Source organism: Alternaria arborescens, assembly GCF_004154835.1.
Source record: "Alternaria arborescens strain FERA 675 chromosome Unknown contig_16, whole genome shotgun sequence".
Taxonomy (NCBI): Eukaryota; Fungi; Ascomycota; class Dothideomycetes; order Pleosporales; family Pleosporaceae; genus Alternaria; species Alternaria arborescens.
In genome coordinates, this window is record NW_021167871.1 from 301,862 (window position 1) to 319,838 (window position 17,977).

Sequence of the window (17,977 nt, forward strand, 5' to 3'; positions counted from 1 at the left end):
GGCGCATCATGTTGAGTTGCTACAAATCCGAAGTTGGGTGTGGGTCAAGAACAATAAGTGGGGCTTCACGTTAACACCACGCGTGGGAGACTACGCGGATGGATGAGATTGACATTGCGTATGCGATTTCTGACACTATCTCAGATGCATTGGAAGACCAGCACAAGGGCTTCATATGAGCAGTCCGGAGCACGAGCATATTAAAACTTCCATGTACGTCCATTACCCCTGAGGCTAATGCAGTTCAGCATGTAGCTTATGGTCACAGCGGTTCCCCTTGAACTTGTTGCAAATCCTCCAGCCACTATCCAATGACGACCTCGACACCGCTTGTTCGATCGATGAACTCTTCTGACGAGTACCCGACGCCAACGCGCTCATGTGTCGCGTCGGTCGTATGTACAGCTGACGAGATCAGCAGTATATAGTGGTTGGCCTTGTCCATCGTGGTAGCAACTATAACGCACCGCACTGCTCCATCGATATGTTCCCTACCATCATCATAGGAGAGGGTCGCGTTGTCTGTGTGTTTGATCCCAGCCTTGAGATTGAACGCTGTCGCGCGGATTGTATCGCCTGTTGCATTGCCATTCGCGGTGGGTAGAGGCTGAGGATTTGGCTGAAGAGAAGAACCAAGGGACTGCTTCGGGAATGGCAGTACGACACCTGTATTCCATTCTACTTGCCCGCCTTCTGGCTTAAGAAAGTCGATAGGTCCATATACAGCCATCCACGACCAACTGGGTGGTAGCTTCTTCGTATGTTCACCAGCAGGTATCCATGTGAGTGGTGGTCCGTCTTTTGCACGATGCCACAGCAGACAACGGCCCCAGAAGGCTTCGAAAAGTCCAGCGTGGCTGCGTTTCCCGAAGGTAGCAGTGAGGCGGTCCATTAAGCCTTGTATCCCGACAGATCTGTCCTCTTTGTGCGAAAATTCAAGCCTGGTGTATTGCTTGAACAAAGCAGTCCAGAGGTGTATCTGTTCGCCTCGCGTACTTTCAGGCCTAATCGTCTTGCTGGGAAAGTGTGCATCGCCAAGGAAAGCGATCTCATCGCTGCAATGTGTAAGTATAGTATCCACGATCGGCGGTGCATACTTACTGCTTCAACTTTCGTAACGTCTCGCAGCGTATACCGTCCCCACATTCCCAGTACATCTGGTTCGCCGTAAAAAAGATGGTTCGACGGGCTAGTGCACGCTCCTGTAGCACCCAGCCCCTAGTGTTCAAGGGGCTTTGGAGCACGTCTCTGCTGAAGTCGTTTGTCACTGCCGAGAAGTACACGCTCCCCACTTTGACTGCACGGAGAGGATGTGATTCGATGTCTCGCTTCAGGAACCCATGAACAGCGCCACCTGCACTTGCAGCCGCGATAACACAGTAAGCGTTGCTGAAGACAGCTTGCATGGAGACAGCTTGCTCTGCAAAATCGCCATCCTCCCCTTGGTTGATGCAGAGGCAATCGATCCACAAGTAATTGCACCCAAGTGCTTTCGTGATCGCAATCGCATCGGCAAAGCTCGGAGGAATACTGTTCTTAGGTATCACTTTATTGCGTGCCGGTAGGTTGGCCTTGGTGGTCAAAGCGTCTTCTGGCATCTTGCCCCATTTATGAGAGAAGGCGATATAGCGTACACCCTTAGATACGTCGATAGTTGCTGAGTCAATAATCTTCGGCTGCCATTTCTGAAGGTGAACCAGCCTTGTGGGTAGCTGAGTTTTGTCGTTTGTCGCCGCGCAGATTTTGCCATGTTTATCATCACACTCTTTCAGCCACTCTCTCGGTAGCCTCATGAATGCGTCGGCAGCGTTGGGTTCACCTGGTGGATTGTACAGGCTGGGAGCACCTATAGGCACATCTTTCTGACAGTCGCTTGTTTCTGCAATCAAATTAGCGATATAAAAACAAGAGTAAGCCAGGACTCACCTCGATCTGTACAACACACTCGAAGGATCTTGAGCTTAGATCCATCCAATCCATATGCGACAAAACTGTCAGAGTCCCGCTCAAGGCGGATATGATCGCCATGTGGGAGATTAACCTTGTCAATAGCCTTTTTCACCAAGTGACAGAATGCACACTGTTCGCAATCAGTTTCTAGGCTTGACCTATTGAAGACCAATTCTGAGGATTTGATGTCTATCTTTTCACAATGATCGCACAAATCGTCCTCGTTGGGGATTTGGTCTTGATTAATCATTCGTTTTGCAAAATGATCATCATCAGGATACTGCCAGATATCGGTCATGCTGTCAGTATAGACTCTCTCATCCTCAATCCTGGTGCGATGCCCTACCGGTACCGGCTTATCCGCTGACCGCCCTTCTGTTGGGACAGGCAGATAGTCGGGGGATGTATTGAACTGTCGGATCGGGGTGGAGACGTCTCCGGGTGGAGGATTTGATCCAAATTTGTCGATGCCGTCGAAAAGATACTCAGGCTCGCGAGATGCCCTTTCCAGAATTCGCGCCAATTGTTTCCTCATGTCCTTCGCATTGGTCCTCTTCCCTGCCGTATATACATCCGAATCAAGGGGTAGGCCGACTTGCAGTAACCTGTCCCTGATAAGCTTCACTACGTCTCCAATAGCACTGGGTTGCTTTGCATCATGTTTCAGAATGTGCTTCATCCACAAAGACGCCCTCTCGGTAACCTGGTAGCTACCGATACGTATCTTCCTCCAGTACGGTGTGGCAGCAGTGAGCGTCTCAATCTTTTGAAACCTTGTGATCTCACTTGAACCATACAGAAGCCAGATTACGCTTTCGAACATAACGCAACCCATGGACCAGATGTCGAACAGACGAGAAATCTTTCCGTGGGCCTGCTGGTGAAGATCCTCGGACAAGTCTGGTGGCTCATACCACCGAGTCCTCCATCTTTCCTTCTCGATGGTACTTCTTAGCGCAGTCACAAGGTCGTGTTGTTGTGCTCTCCCGAGATCTGCCAACTTCAGGGTACCAAGCCATGCTAAATTGTCGCCCCCTGTAAAGCGGAGTATGTTCTCTGGCTTGATGTCTCCATGCCTCCAATTCTTTGCGTCTGAAGCTCTCCGTGAATGGTGTCTAGGGGCAGAATCTGGTGGGGATAGTCTTGCGTCTTGGCTATCTGGGCTGAGGTTGGCTGGGCCAGGATGACGTGCCTGGCTAGGACTATCCTCAGCAGGTGCTTCAATATTCACTGCCGGCGCTGACGATCCGTCAGTTGGTGTGACCACAGTATCTCCATGCTGGCATTCTGATAGGTCACCAGTGCTCTGTATCGAAGATGTTGTAGTGCCAGTGCGCATGCTGTGCATACTTTCAACTGCATGAGCAAGTCCACAGAGCTGCTTAAGTAACAGGTGGACACGTTCGCGACTTCTTGCAGTGTTTCCATCCAACTGGGGCTCAGTATCTTTGTTCCAAAAGCTGAATAGATTACCGCCATCGGCCCATTCTAAGACGATGTGGTAGGTGTCGTTAGCCGTGCTGTTGGCGACGCGACGATAAGCGGCAATACCCTCTACGAGGTGACCATTGATGCCGTTAAGTTGTCTGTGGGCTTCTGCTTCACGTAACCACTCTGTGTGAATGTCGTATCTCGGTACATCCAATGGACGTAGAGTCTTGTGAGCAACCGGGATCGTCTCGGGTAGGGACAGTTCGAATTTTGTTTGTTTTTCAGCGAGCATGTCGACGCAAATGACATCACTGAAGTTGCCCGAGCTAGATTTTTTTGAGTCGCCCCTGACTTTGAATGGTAATAGTCGTTGTGGATCAAATTCATAGCGAAACTGCATGTGGTCAAGAGTAGGAACGAGAAATATCCATCTACGCGTCTTGAAGTGTCCGAGTATCTCATTATCCCAGAGTTTTTTGTGCGAGAAGGAATGCGGGAAGAAATGCGAGCAATGCTTGCTTACTTGTCGTTCGTCGGTTTGTGGTTCATTGGGTTGTGGACATGCGGATGACTCGCATACAACCAGATTCTTTGAATCTAACCCTTCGTCGGTAAAGCCTCTATTCTGGAATGCTTCCATGGCCTGATTTCGCTGTTTTGGTTTGGAGAAAACTAGCTGCAAAGTTGCAAAGGTCTTGGGTGCTTTCTCTAGCACGAAATGTACAAGCTTATCGTCAACACCTTCGCCCATGGCTCCTCTGATTGTTTCTTTGTTGAGCAGCTCGCGGAGCTCTTTGTCTGGCACATAATAACCTTCTTGGTGAAGTCCGATGGGGTGTGCCTGATAAATTTCGTTGATTCGGGTTCGAAGGTGGACAGGATCGACTTCAGGGACGGTGAAGGCCTTACGTTCAGCTGCAGCACTGCCTGTTGTTTCCCGAAGAGAGCGGTGAACGTCTAGCTCCCCATCTTCCGATCCGACTAAGTTTTCTGAATTCTTGACGAAGGCTGCGGTGTTTGACTGTCTGCATGCGACGTTGGGGCCACCATTCGTGTTTTCAGGATAGTTGATGGGATGTGACCCCTGGTGCTCAGCGTTCGCATCATCCGTTGTGTCTTCCAGAAGGCTATCGCTGCGATCCCGAAGTAGAGTTAGGGGTTTAGGGAAGATTCTTGAGGCGGTATCCTGCATAGACATCGCAGCGATCGTGTAGCAATAGGGTGCTAAAGATAAGCAGGTGTGTACGACAAGGCGAACGGTTCACTAATGAGCAGCTTTGATCCTGTAAGGTTTTTCAGGTGTACCTAAAGTTCAGTCATCAGTGGCCGTTTTATAGTGGAGAGATATGTCCAGAGAGGAGTCGATCCCACGCGGATACCTAGCACTGCCTAGCATATACACACACCATGACGACATGTATAGCACGCAGGACACGTGCAGCTTTCCGGTCAGCACTGGTGAAATGTCCTATTGTCATCGTCCCGCTGCAATGATAAGCCTTCATGTGTAGTGCTGCACAGCATTGCTTGTTTCGCCATGGTTCGTACAAGGCTAAACGAGCTGAAGGGGCAGTGAGCGCCTAATTCAACGTTCATTTGTCGAGCGCGTAGTCACAGGTCCATGAGCAGAGCTCCAAGTACTATAGAGAGTCAGCGCTTGCGACTGGTAGTAAATGTGGTTCTGCTTCTCGGCCTCTTAGTCGAAGGCGTCAACATGGTTGTTGACTCGAATCTGCTTTTTGAGATGCAAGACCACGAAATTTATTGAAAGTCCAATGAGACTTGTCAAATTGACCCATAGACGACATCCCAAAGCTGCAGAGCAAAAGATGGAGCACTGCACTATAGCGTTGACGGTGGAGAAGGATGCCCTGTCCTCCACTCCAAGCCTGTTGAGATCTAGTGCTTCCATCCCGTGCAGTAGCGACTGTCAGAGCAGCAGGGTAGCAGAGCGCTAATAGGGTCCTCCTAGATGATCTAGGTCCAGCCAAGAGTTGGGGTTCAGCTTTACCTCAGCTCAGATGAGGGGCTATGTGAAAGAACGCGATCAAGAAGCGTAGGAATTGATGCAAGATGCTCATATCGTGGCATCCTTTCCCGTGTAGTCATTACTGGACAACAAAGACCGATGTCGCCGTGCAATTGAGTAGGTAGACGTGCCAGAGAAGCACATGAGAAGGTCTAGCGGGTCAAGCACGCTAGTCACAAGCCTATACGTCATTGAAAGGTCCTCCTTCGTGCCGTCGCCTTCGACGCGTGAATCTTCTGTGATGTTCAGCCTTGATCGCCTGGTTGCCTTCTCGCAGGTGATGAATCTACCTTGTTGTCTGACCAAAGGATGTGTTAGGAAGACGTCGCGGCTCTGATGTCTGCTCAGCCTTGTCATCTGAGAACTTGGCCGGAGCATACCCAGGCTTGCTCTTGGCGACGACCACTCGTCCACTATCCAGAGAAAATCCAGTATCTTGAAAGCCTTTTATGTGGTATCTGTGCCATGAAAGACGGATTGAGACATGAGGTTACAAAGCCATTGTGATGACCGTGTCGCTCAACGTGAAGCGTCAAAGACGTACTCCTACAGTGTTAGCGCAACACTACGCAAACATGATATTCACTTGTTGGCTGCCAACGGACACTCCAGGTACTCTGTGTACAAATTATTAACCTGAGTATTCGTAGTTCGTTTTTGCATCCACTGTCAGCTATGGCACTAAACAGGCAGCGTCTGCTCCTGATTCTTTAAGCCCACCAGAGGCGGCAATCAAGCGGACTAAAAAGTTTGTACTCAACTCTCTTGCAGTCAAGAAGATGGGATACCACTTCGAGATTCCCGCGACCATCGCCAGAATGCAGATAAAGACCGATCAGCCCTTCAATGCAGGCATGGCACTCGGCATGATGCACTATTACATCGTCCCCCTAATTTCAACACATTTGGAAAATGCCGTTGAGTTCCGCAACAGAGTTCCAGAAGCCTTAATATGGGCGACCGGGTTCGTGGAAGCGATCGATGGGTGCATCGCATATCTACGTCTTATGGATGGTTGTTCTGAGAAGTTTCCGAATGATATAACCGTTGATCGCAAGAGTCGACGGCTACGGCGCAAGTATATGGAGCGCTACACCTACCTCGTCGAAGATGCTTACAAGGGCCATGTCCGCGAACAGCTTTGCGATGTCTTCCAATCCTGGAATCAGGAACAAACGCAGCTCTTCAACAAAGGTGTCGATAAAGCGCTCTCGGGAATACAGTGGGTTGTCTATCCGAAAGAAAATGTTGTCTTGAACGCGGGCGAGGATGGATGGGCGATATGGCTGCGGGGGAAGTGCGAAGAGCTGGGCATGCTTGAAGCGAGGGCGGGTAGAAAAGTACTTGCAGAAGTGTAGGTCTTGTAGCACGACACGCGTCTATGTTTTGTGTGCTGTCTTTGATAGTAAACAAAAAGACTTGGAAATGTAGATGCAACTAGCACAAGAAGAAACATGGGCAGAAAAAAAAAAAGGAAGTTTGAGTATTACCTGTGTCTGCCATTTCGAGGTACCAAGTGCTAACTCATTAGCTGGAGATCTTGCTGCGAACATGCGGTTGCCAGGTAGAAGCGAGGGCTAGGCTGCATAAACAGCTGCAAATTGGTGGATTGCAGGTGGAGTGGTGGAGTGAAGAAGTGACTAGGGACCGTTGGCGAGATTGGAGCGGGCATCAAAGGGTCCACCCGCCAAGGCGCTGCTGGGCGACTACTCGAAACACGCGCTCGAAACCCGTCGCATAGCCCTCTCATCAACCTCAGCGCTTCTTATAGTCCAACGCCCGAGGCCTGAGAGTCTGTCATTCCTACACATCTGCCACCTCTCCCGGTCACATCACATCGCAACAATGGCAGGCCGGTTTGTGCGAGCTTCCAAGTATCGTGAGTGTTGATGTCCAACTGCAGCCCAGCTTACCATGCTAACAAGATGCACCAGGCCACGTCTTTGGCAAGGGCACCAAGAAGGTACAGTTTGCATGCCGTCTGGCGATGCGTCGGCGTATGCTTACAGTCTCGTAGGAGCAATGCTACGACAACCTCCGCATCTCCAAGAATGCTTGGGATACCAACCTGATCAAGGTCAGCCCATCCGCACACGCGACCTCGTCGGACATGCGCTCACCCTCTCCAGGCCAACCCCGAATACATCTCAGTCAACTGGGAAGCTAGCGGCGGTGGCGCCTTTGCTGTCATCCCCATCAACGAGCGCGGCCGAGCTCCCGACCAGCTTCCTCTCTTCCGCGGCCACACTGCTGCCGTCCTCGACACCGACTGGTATGGTCGCACACGGCATGGGATGCAAGGGATACGGCGCTAATTGCTCGCAGGTCTCCCTTCAACGACTCGCTCATCTCTTCAGCCTCCGACGACGGCAAAGTCGGCATCTGGAAGGTCCCCGAAAACTTCACCCTATGGACCGACGCTGACGAGCCTGCTGACGTCGCTCCTGTCGCCAAGCTGAGCGGCCACATGAGGTACCACGTTGCGCTCCAGTCTGCATTCGCATCTAACACTGCCGTAGGAAGGTTGGCCACGTCCTCTTCAACACCGCCGCCGAGAACGTCCTCGCTAGTGCATCTGGCGACTACACCGTAAAGCTCTGGGACGTCGAGGCCGGTCTGCCGCAACTCACTCTCAAGCATAACGACATCGTCCAATCGCTGTCATGGAGCGCCGATGGATCCCTCCTCGTCACCACGAGCCGTGATAAGAAGCTGCGCGTATGGGATGTGCGACAGGAGAAGCCCGCCCAGGAAGTTCCTGGCCACCCTGGTGCCAAGAACAGCCGCGCCGTATGGATGGGTGAGACCGACCGCATCGCGACTACTGGTTTCTCGCGCATGAGCGACCGTCAGCTTGGTCTCTGGGACCCGCGCAACCCCAAGGAGCCCATTGGCGGCTTCCAGATCCTTGACTCCATCTCTGGTGTATGCATGCCCTTCTGGGACGACGGTACACAGTGTCTGTACCTTGCTGGCAAGGGGTGCGTACATGATTCCAATCCAGTAGCCACTTTACTAACGCGCGCAGTGACGGTAACATCCGATACTACGAATACGAAAACGACAAGTTCGAATACCTCTCCGAATACAAGTCTGGCGACCCACAACGTGGTATCGCCTTTCTTCCCAAGCGAGGTATCAACCTGCACGAGAACGAGGTCCTTCGCTGCTTCAAGACCGTCAACGATGCCTACGTCGAGCCCGTGTCCTTTATCGTACCCCGCCGCTCCGAGATGTTCCAGAGCGACATCTACCCTCCCACAACTGGTCTCAAGCCTGGTGTCTCAGCAGCTGAGTGGTTCGGCGGTAAGACCGCAGCGCCTCCCAAGATCTCGCTCGAGAGCGTGTACGAAGGTGAGGCCCCCAAGGAGGTGGAGAACGATTACAAGCCCTCCGAGCCTGCGACCAGCCAGCCTTCCCCAGTCAAGGCCGAGCCTCCCAAGAGTAAGCCTGCGCCAGAGCCTGTTCCTACAACATTAGCTTCTCGTGGGCCGCCCCCTTCTATGAGGGACAACAAGGACTCCATGGCATCAGCAGCTTCCAAGTTTGCAGACAAAGACGAGACTTCCGACAATGAGAGCGCATCAAGCTTCGAGGAAATCCCGAAGCCAACGGAGCGCCGCACCTTCACTGCTGCCCGTCAAGAAGAGAAGACCAAGGGCCCCGTCATTACCAAGGAGCCCGAGAGCGCGAAGACTACTCCGACACCCACCCCAGCGCCTTCCCAGGCTAGGTCTGCCCTACCCGCCGAGCCTACTCCTACGCCCGCCGCTTCTGCCCCAGCCTCCACACCTAGCGCCGGTGGTCCTGCCTCTGCCCTTCGCGATGCGCTAGGCGACATCAAGTCTCAGCTCGAGCAGCAGAACAGGGTCATGGAGCAGCAAAACAGAGTCATGTCGGACCAGTCTGATCAGATCGCACTTCTGCTGCGTGAAGTTTCAACACTCAAGGCCAAGGCTGCAACGTCAGAACCTTCCGACCGTGAAAAGGATGAGCGCATCAGGCAGTTGGAGCTCGAGCTTGAGGAAGCTAGGTCTTGAACATCAAGATCTCAGCTTCCACATCTTTCGTGCTGACAATCTCAGAAAGTTGAACGAGGATTACGTGAATTTAATCACTCGTGAATATGTCCACAGAACATCGCTTCTTGGATAAGATCTCACGGGCACGATCTGCGTTATCCGAATAGTAGAGCTGTTAGTGTCGAGTAAGGGTCCGTGTATGATGATTGGGGCTGTTTTGTGTATGCGTATATCTGTCTGTCTGTCGAACTTGCTTTCGTTAGCAAGGTGTTTGGGTTAGCGGCATTGTATGGCACAAAATTCATTACTTCTGGTTTAGCGATTGATCCCTTGTATGTTCTCCGCCTTATGCTGACAAAAGCGCAATATTAGACTATGCAAGCCAAGGCTATGATCGAGGCTGAGGCTGAGCAATCTGCCCGTATGCTTACCTTGACACATACACCATCGACCTTCGGATTACACAAGCTACCATCATCACTCGAGGAACGGTCACCGCGATCAATTTCCTTCGCTCTGTTTCACCAGAGCACATGCATTATGAGCAAAGCCATATTTTCAGCCAACGCAAAGTCAGATCACTACCGGCACCATCCTCTCAGTCTCACACGGGATCTGTTTTGCCTCATCAAGATCAGTCCTGACAGACTGAATGACGGTGTCCTACGCCAGACAATACAAGAGCTAGCATGTCCTCGAAGAAAATTACGATAGCCGGTGGGCAATTTGAAACATCGTTACAAGCGCTCTGTGGCTACGCTCAGGATGCAATTGATATGGACTCCGAAGAGCTAGCGTCTTTGCCTCTGGAGATAGCGTACAGATGAGCAAGATGGACAGCAGCTGTCACAAAGCTTGTAATGACGTACCGTAGACGAGATGCAGGTATGTATCTTGCAGACTTAATCGATCGCTCAACAGACTCCGTATGTGGTATGGACACAAAAGACTTCGTCCGGGCTGCCTTGGGTTTATTGGGACGTGTTCAAGGTCTCTGTATCGATGCTTCACAGCACCAATGTCCATACTCGATAGTTATGGCTGCGATACATGCGACAACTCAAGATTCTCATCTTTAAAACTCTCACGACAGGGGTCTAAGAGGCGGCGGTATTAGGGGTACATCCGCGAAATTGCTGCATTCATTGCTACCAACCTAAATCACACGGAAACTTATTGTGATGCTTATAAAAAAGTACTGTCTATGTGTCGTACGATCGCTTTCTCATGTCAGGTCAGCCACTATCGCTCGTGAGAAGTATATCAGCCTTCCGAAGCCGCCAACACTAGAGATCAACGGCGAATAGATGTCGATACAATCGAGAGCACAAGTCTCCATAGGTTAGAACCGGAAGCATGTGCTGATCAGATGTCTCAGACGTGGTAGCTTGGATGTTTGTGAAATGATGACGACCGAGAGTGGGCCAACGAGCACAGGCCGCAGATTTGATTCCACTTCATCTCTCGCGTCAACCTGCAGTCAACCACCACTGTCACCGTATCTGCATGGACCTGATCATCACATCGCACTTATGTGTTCTCATTTTTGCCTTCATACCCAGTGAAAATCTCGTTCCCTCCTTTCAGATTCGAGTCTTCTATGGTCCTAGCCTTTCTCTTCCGCGCAACGACAAAACCCATCTGAACTACTTCAGCGTGCTCAAGGTCACGTCTAGCAACTCTGATACGTCCAGATTCCTGTAAAATCTCATTCCATTCTCTAAGTCAGACTGCCTTCGTATCCACTCATTTCTCTCATGGATCGACATGTCCGTCTATATGCTCGGCAGTACGTTGACTGATTTACGGATTGAACCAATCACATCCACAACACCTGGCGCCTCTCGACAATGCCAATCTTGTACTACCCAGATGGTTCGTTGAGATTCCATGATCCGCATGTCGACTAAGCTGCACGGCTACCTAAGAGGTGCATGTACGGAGTTGGCGTATATTTCACGCACAGTTTGCACACAGACACTTCTTGCTCCGCAAGCCGAGCTGGAGACGGACTACCACAGGCAATATTGCCGTATCCGGACAATGCTAGGAGCATGATGTAACAATTCCAAGTATCACTCGTTTGGCCCACCTGCTCCTTAAACACATGTACCGAAGCCGCGTCATCAAAGTTCCTGAATCGCAATATGCGCAGACTATCATTATCTATATCTGACCTCTTAGTGGCGGTGAGCGTTTGCGATCGTTTTTCAGGGTCTACTCCGGCCCATTATAGCGAGCCTCACAGTTCACCAGTGTGTATACACATGAAAATATTTCTGCCTAGCGCGTCTAGATTCTACATCCTCAGCAATTACTCTTGAACAGAGCAGAAGAGAAACCAATAATCACTACTATATCAACCAGCTGCGGGTTACACAAGTAACAGATAATTATGGAACATATCAAGAATGTTGATCGACAGCAGAGCAGGTTTGTAATTAGGGCGAGCCTTTTTGGATGAAAGCTTACAAGATATAGTGTGACTCAGGCTGTGTCGGCTGTGTCGACTCCACTTACTGACACTTCGTCTCTATCAGAGCTTCCAGAAACCCCCTCTTCGGGTGTGGGCAGTGTGAGCTTTGATGGCCCAGGTGTTGCAGACGTGGATGAAGACTCTGCAGGCGAGTACCGAAGCGACAACAACAACAACAACACATACGATGACCAGAAAGAGGCCGAAGTAAGTTCCAAGACATCTCAATCTGCACTTGCTGACATTACCACAGCACAATCTGAAGCATATTAAAATCACATGCGCAAAAGGTCGCCTTGGAGGCACTATCAGTGACAACGTATATGCTTGTCCACGCTGCAAATCTCATATGTCTAAGAAGTATTCTACAGAGGTCTGTAATTCAGTCATATTCCATAGATGTATACTGCTAACGTATAAGCAGCGTCACATCAAAGACTCCTGCTGGAAAGTCTGCGACGAGTGCTGCGAATCCAACAATGCTACGTGCGACGCTTTCTACGTCAAAGGCGCATGCAAACGTTGTGTGAAGCAGGGATTGAATTGCACCAAACATACAGAACCAGTGTCAGATTGTGTTCCTGAATTGCTTACAGGTGTACATCCGCAGCCATACAAGTCAACTCCAAGGGCTACCCGTGCCGGTACAACTTCGAAGCAAGATAGAGGCAAACGCAAAGCCCCCCAGTCGCCAAGCGCTAGCCCAAACTCCAAACCTGTCGTCAAACGTGCAGCAGCTGCTGCTGACAGGGAAGAGAGGCGAGCAATCTTCGGTCCGGATGATAACGCCCTACGTCCAGATCCATTGGACAAGTCGCAGTTCACTGCAGACGAGAATCTCCAGGAACGGAAACGTGCTGAGGAGAAGGTTTCGGTAACTAACAATCATGTTCAGAATGATCAAGATTTACGATATTACGTTCCAACCGCACCGCCATCTCGACAAACAATCATGCCCCAGCGCAGGCAACAAGGTCAAGGACTGTCACAGTCGTCATTGCCTTCGGGCATGCTACGCTTGACGCCCGGTCAGCAACACGATGGTCGCGATGTCGTGACTGTCGATGAAGCTCTACGTCGTTGGCCACGAACACACAATAGTGCCGGTCGTATGTTTTATATCGTGGATGGGAATGGAGAGGTCCTGAATCAGTCCATGATTGAGGGTAACGAGCTCCTCCAGAACGTACACCGTCAACAAGCACGTATTGAGGTATGGGCAGCTCGGTATGATGACGCATTTCGTGTAAACCAGGTGCCTCCACCAGTTGATCCAGTATTCCCACAACAGAACGCTCGTCGCACTAGTTTCAACGAGGCACATCCCCCAGTGTCTCGCCTGAACCGCTTCCGCCCTGCCCAATCGGCCAACTTCAAGATCTATGAAGATGCTGCTCGTCGAAAGCTGCAATCAAAAGACTTTGTTGCCAGTGCGCCAGGATCTCGTATGCCGTCTCGTCAGTCATCGCCTCAACCATCCCCACATCTAGGCGCGCCGGCACGTCTGCCGTCATCTGAGCAGTCTCGAGGAATGAATCTGGTGTCTCAGACTACGGAGGGACACGTTGGTCGGGAGATCACTCGGCCCATCTCCCTGCAACTCTCGACGCCTATGATAGCTGACGAGAACGATCCCGTTCTAAGGCTTCGCATCCACAGCAACACGTACGATATCAACAACACCCCCATCTTCTCCATCCTCACGATTCGCGCATCACGAAAGTTCGGCCCTCATCTAGACGCCTATTGTCGACAGCGAAACAAACAGTACGGGGTAGATTGGGCGTTCATCTACCGATATGCTCTGTGTGGGCCTCGGGATGCGAAACGCGAACGTTATATCAACATTGACTACGACATGACTCCAAACGACGTCCAAGACACCGAGCGCCCCGAAATCAAACTCCGTGACATGGACACCCTCGTGGTCATGAAAGCAAAGTCCCGCATGGTAGTCATGTTCGAGAGTAGTCATGATGGAATAGAGATTCCACAATCGCCTATCGGCTCACAAGTCTCTGAAGAACAAGTCGATATCATCAACGGAGAGACTTCGGTCTATCAGAACGCTGGCACCATCGCAAACTGGCACCGCCTTGTTGATACTAAGATGGTGGAGTTACGTGGTAAGATTATCGGCCTCAGTCAGGAAAATCAGCTTCAGAAGACAATTATAGCGCAGCAAACCGAGATGCTCCATGATTTGGTCAAGCGCAACAATGATCTGATACAGGGTAACTATGGCCGTGTTACTCGCCGTGTTGGACACGTTCTCCCTTCTACTGCTCAACGCACTGCTAGTCTCGGTACTGTCTCTCAACGTGGTCCAGCAGTCCAGCATAGCCCTTTTCTAGATCGCCTAGAAGCTGTTCGCCAACCTACCGAGCATATCACATCGAAGAAACCAAACCAGCAATACCGCTTCCCAACATCTGCTCATGGAATGCAAGGTCGTTATCCTATGTATCATAGTGGCACACTCAAGACATCACCAGATCTCCAGGAAAGCGGTGTACCTAAGATGCGTCCTGCGCAGTTTGCTGCTCATGGTTCAACTCCTCTACTTCAAGGCCCCAACGGCGGCGACGATGGCTGGAACATGGACAAAGCTACATGAATTGCTCGGAGCGGACTGAGTGGCAATATGGCTTCTCGTGTTCCCCTCACTGGAACTGGGAGCAAGTTCAAGACTCACTCTCGATGATGTACTTCACACCCCCTCATCTAAGAAATGTGAAGCGCTAGCGTTATTTGCAGGAGGGTTTGAAGTCTGGTTGCCCACATCTACATCATGAACCTTGTGAACAGCAGCGTCTGCACCTCCAGCACTACCGCTACCATGATGCATATGCTGCAACACGACATCCAGCAACGGTCATGACTACTCTCTGTGGAGACGTTTAGTGTGAATGGTAGGGCGCACCCATTGATATTTCATCATGGAGGTCGGGGGACAAGGTATCTTAGTTGCGCTGCAAACACGTAGCGATGTACTTGTCTTCCATGAGCAAGGCATTTACTGTGGTATTTCTCAACTAAAACACATTCCAAGAGACATGATGACTTCTCGTGGCATTACAACAGTGCTATGCTAACGCTAAACTGACAAAAATATCCATAATCTTAATAAGCCGTGCCGCTGTACATCTCAAGCCACACTCCCAGCCAAAAAAACGCCCAGTGTTGTGCCACGAGGTGCGGTATGGCCTTAGTCGCTAGCATACCCATTCGCTTTCTCACACTTGACATGTACCAACTCCGTCTTGCCCTCCCCGTCGACAACAAGCGCCGTCAGCTTCCCTCCACTAACGCACCCCGTATCGAGACCATAAGAGTACTCATGTATATTGAGGCCCTTCTTCCTGTTGTGCCCATAAACCACCGTGGTTCTGCCCTCTTGCTTTATTTTTTCCTGGCGATGATTCCAGAACTTTTCCCACGGTGTGCCCGCATGTTTGCTACTCGGGATCCTCGTCTTAAGATCGATAGTGCGCATGTTCATAACATGAAACGGGTCTTGATGTTCGAGAGGCGTGTCGGGGACGAGGCCGGCGTGTACGGTTACGAGGTTGCCTAGGGTCGGGACGGTGCCGACGCGGAGGATGACGGGACATTGTTGGAGATATTCGATTTCCCTCCTTGTGAACTGTTTTGCTAATTTACGCAGTTTGTAGTCGCCGTGCGATTGGCTGACCTGGTCTACGAAATCCACTTTCGCATCGGGAGAGTCGTCAGGGCTGAATTTGAGCACATGACGATCTTGCGCTTCGGCAATGGAGAGCAGCAGTTTGTCTTCCCAGTTACCGCGTACGCAGGAAGCGCCGATCTTCTGGGCGAGCTTGATGACGCCTGGCGAATCGGGGCCTTTGGCTATCATATCGCCAGTCAGCACGAGGTGGTCGTGCTTATGGTTGAAGTCGATCTTCTTGAGAAGATGCTCCAGTTCCTTCCTGCAGCCATGGACATCGCCAACGAAGACAAGTCTGCTATGCTTCTTAGGCAGGTGCTGCTCATCCATGTCGCTGACCTGTATCATGCCTTTGAATTCCGGTCGCACATTGCTGCCGTAAACCATAGTTGGTACGTTGTCCATGGCGTGTATCTCCATCTTGTGTGCCGTCCGCTTGGGACCCAGGTATGTAAACCAACTGATTATGAAGAGAATAGCGATTACGAGATATGTGCCACTATGGCGCTTTATCCGCCGCGGGATTCGATCGGTTGTGCGTGTGATTGCCGCCTGAAACTTCGGCGGAATCAGAAAATCGTCGTCGCGTGCGTAGAAACCGTCTTCTTCGTCTGACACGTCAAGGTCGTCACGATAGTCTGGTATCTGCTCGATGAGGAGTCGTGGTCGGTTTTGCGCATGCGCATAGGGGTGATCACGATACGACGTCATCGCAATACGTGGATCGAGGGAGATTTTTCAAACTGCCTGCGTCTCTCAAAATCCTTCTCACAGCGTAGAGTGCAGATTTCGAGTATGGCGGTGTATAATGCGAAAGTGGTCACAGCGCTATAGCACTCCTTTCTTTTATGCTGGCCGAAGAGTCATTTCCGCGTGGTGTTTGTTGCTCAGATCCTTCCTGAGATGACGATTGAGGGCTCAAAGGGGCAGTGTCGACGCAGAAATATGATGAAGTGCGTCCGAATCTCTGCAACGCACGACTACGTGGGCGAAAAGCCCTCGTAATAAGGCCGCTGCTGTTTCGCGTTTCTCGAAGACTATCTAGCGTTCCTGGCAGACCCCAGCGTCGATCCCAGACACGTGCCGGGCTGCCGGCACCCAGACTTGGCAGAAATGTGGGCCTACATTTAGGGGTACACGCGTAACCCACGTATGCCAATAAGCTACTGTACGGTAATAAGCCACTTCACGGGATTATCGTGAAAGACCCGAGACGAGCTAGGCTAGCGATACTCACCCTGTGGTTTGAGTAGTACGCAGGACCGGACACATGATGATATGTTGCCTGCCTCTTCTCGAAGCTTAGCGTGTCTGACTAGGCAGTCGCGACTCCTGGAAGGATTCCTTTACGCCTTGACAATCAACATGATCCAGTTCCATCTCGAAGTCACAATTGCTTTTTGTCTCAGGCTTGACAATGCTGCGCTCTAAGAGACCAAAGGAACCCAACCCCCTCAAGATAATTATCTTTGGTGAGGAGCTTGTCGGCAAGACATGTTTCATTGACATGGTACGCAACCCTTTCGTCAACATCCTGTACAAGCATCGTTTCTTCAATGTCAAGATCACCAATTCCAGCTGCAGTTCCTCGAAGGCAAGCACTTTATCAGTCATGGTCCCGTCGACTCCGAACCACTTTCAAGAACCATCTCGTATGCAAACGAGACCTGGAGCTTTTCTTTCATAGATTTGAACCTCAACAGCGACATCTCTCCCAGATACCGCGAAGTCTTACATACTTATATAGCCAGCGCGGATGGCGTTGTTCTGTTATACGATGTTACGTCTCTGTTTTCCTTTGATCACCTTATTCAACATACGTATCTGCAGATCTGGCAGTGTCGCAACACCGTATTCATCAAAGATGGCGCAGAAGGAAGGATGCAAGGATTAAAGAAGAGGTTCGGGTGCGTGGTAGTTGGTAATAAGAAGGACATCATCGACAGGGACGAAGGGAAGAGGCAAGTGAAGAAGGAAATGGTAGACCAGTGGGCTTCAAGCCAGGGTTTCCGTCATATCGAAATCAGTTCAAATGAAAGGAAAGAGGTTGAGGATGCTGTACAAGCCCTGGTGGACAGTGTGCAGAGGGCACGGAGGATGGATGCGAAAGATATTAGAGACAACAAGAGCGACGTGAAGAGGTGGAGCAAGAAGATTGGGAAACATGTCATCAATGGGTAATTCAAAGCTTTCGCAGAAGAGGACTATCAGATCTTTTATCAAGCATACTTCGGACCAGAGGAGCTACACGATTTCAATACCACTGCAGACCCATGACGTAGCATCGGGCTTATCTCCGCACACGCCAATACATCATCCAAGCCACGTCCCATCATGTCCTCACCATTCTTATTACATTCCAGTTGTACCTTTTGAGCTCC

General features: G+C 50.8%; 6 protein-coding genes across 6 annotated transcripts; 4 read left to right on the forward strand and 2 right to left on the reverse strand.

Moving 5' to 3' along the window:
• Positions 1-304: 304 nt before the first annotated feature.
• AA0111_g7252 (hypothetical protein) lies at positions 305-4,579 on the reverse strand (the record flags this gene model as incomplete). The annotated part of the gene is made up of 3 exons (XM_028653566.1): positions 305-1,055; positions 1,102-1,879; positions 1,927-4,579. 3 exons carry the CDS (start codon positions 4,577-4,579, stop codon positions 305-307), a joined length of 4,182 nt encoding a protein of 1,393 aa, XP_028505224.1.
• Positions 4,580-6,228: 1,649 nt separating this feature from the next.
• Positions 6,229-6,768, forward strand: AA0111_g7253 (hypothetical protein; the record flags this gene model as incomplete). The annotated part of the gene is made up of 1 exon (XM_028653567.1): positions 6,229-6,768. The coding sequence occupies one exon, from the start codon at positions 6,229-6,231 to the stop codon at positions 6,766-6,768; it is 540 nt and encodes a 179-aa protein (XP_028505225.1).
• A 487-nt stretch (positions 6,769-7,255) lies between these two features.
• AA0111_g7254 (Coronin-like protein) lies at positions 7,256-9,450 on the forward strand (the record flags this gene model as incomplete). Its single annotated transcript, XM_028653568.1, has 7 exons — positions 7,256-7,289; positions 7,345-7,373; positions 7,428-7,487; positions 7,540-7,682; positions 7,736-7,882; positions 7,930-8,391; positions 8,439-9,450. 7 exons carry the CDS (start codon positions 7,256-7,258, stop codon positions 9,448-9,450), a joined length of 1,887 nt encoding a protein of 628 aa, XP_028505222.1.
• Positions 9,451-11,827: 2,377 nt separating this feature from the next.
• Positions 11,828-14,525, forward strand: AA0111_g7255 (hypothetical protein; the record flags this gene model as incomplete). The annotated part of the gene is made up of 4 exons (XM_028653569.1): positions 11,828-11,865; positions 11,914-12,115; positions 12,162-12,281; positions 12,333-14,525. The coding sequence occupies 4 exons, from the start codon at positions 11,828-11,830 to the stop codon at positions 14,523-14,525; spliced, it is 2,553 nt and encodes an 850-aa protein (XP_028505223.1).
• Positions 14,526-15,116: 591 nt separating this feature from the next.
• Positions 15,117-16,307, reverse strand: AA0111_g7256 (hypothetical protein; the record flags this gene model as incomplete). Its single annotated transcript, XM_028653570.1, has 1 exon — positions 15,117-16,307. One exon carries the CDS (start codon positions 16,305-16,307, stop codon positions 15,117-15,119), a length of 1,191 nt encoding a protein of 396 aa, XP_028505220.1.
• Positions 16,308-17,013: 706 nt separating this feature from the next.
• AA0111_g7257 (hypothetical protein) lies at positions 17,014-17,777 on the forward strand (the record flags this gene model as incomplete). The annotated part of the gene is made up of 2 exons (XM_028653571.1): positions 17,014-17,106; positions 17,175-17,777. The coding sequence occupies 2 exons, from the start codon at positions 17,014-17,016 to the stop codon at positions 17,775-17,777; spliced, it is 696 nt and encodes a 231-aa protein (XP_028505221.1).
• Positions 17,778-17,977: the final 200 nt, after the last annotated feature.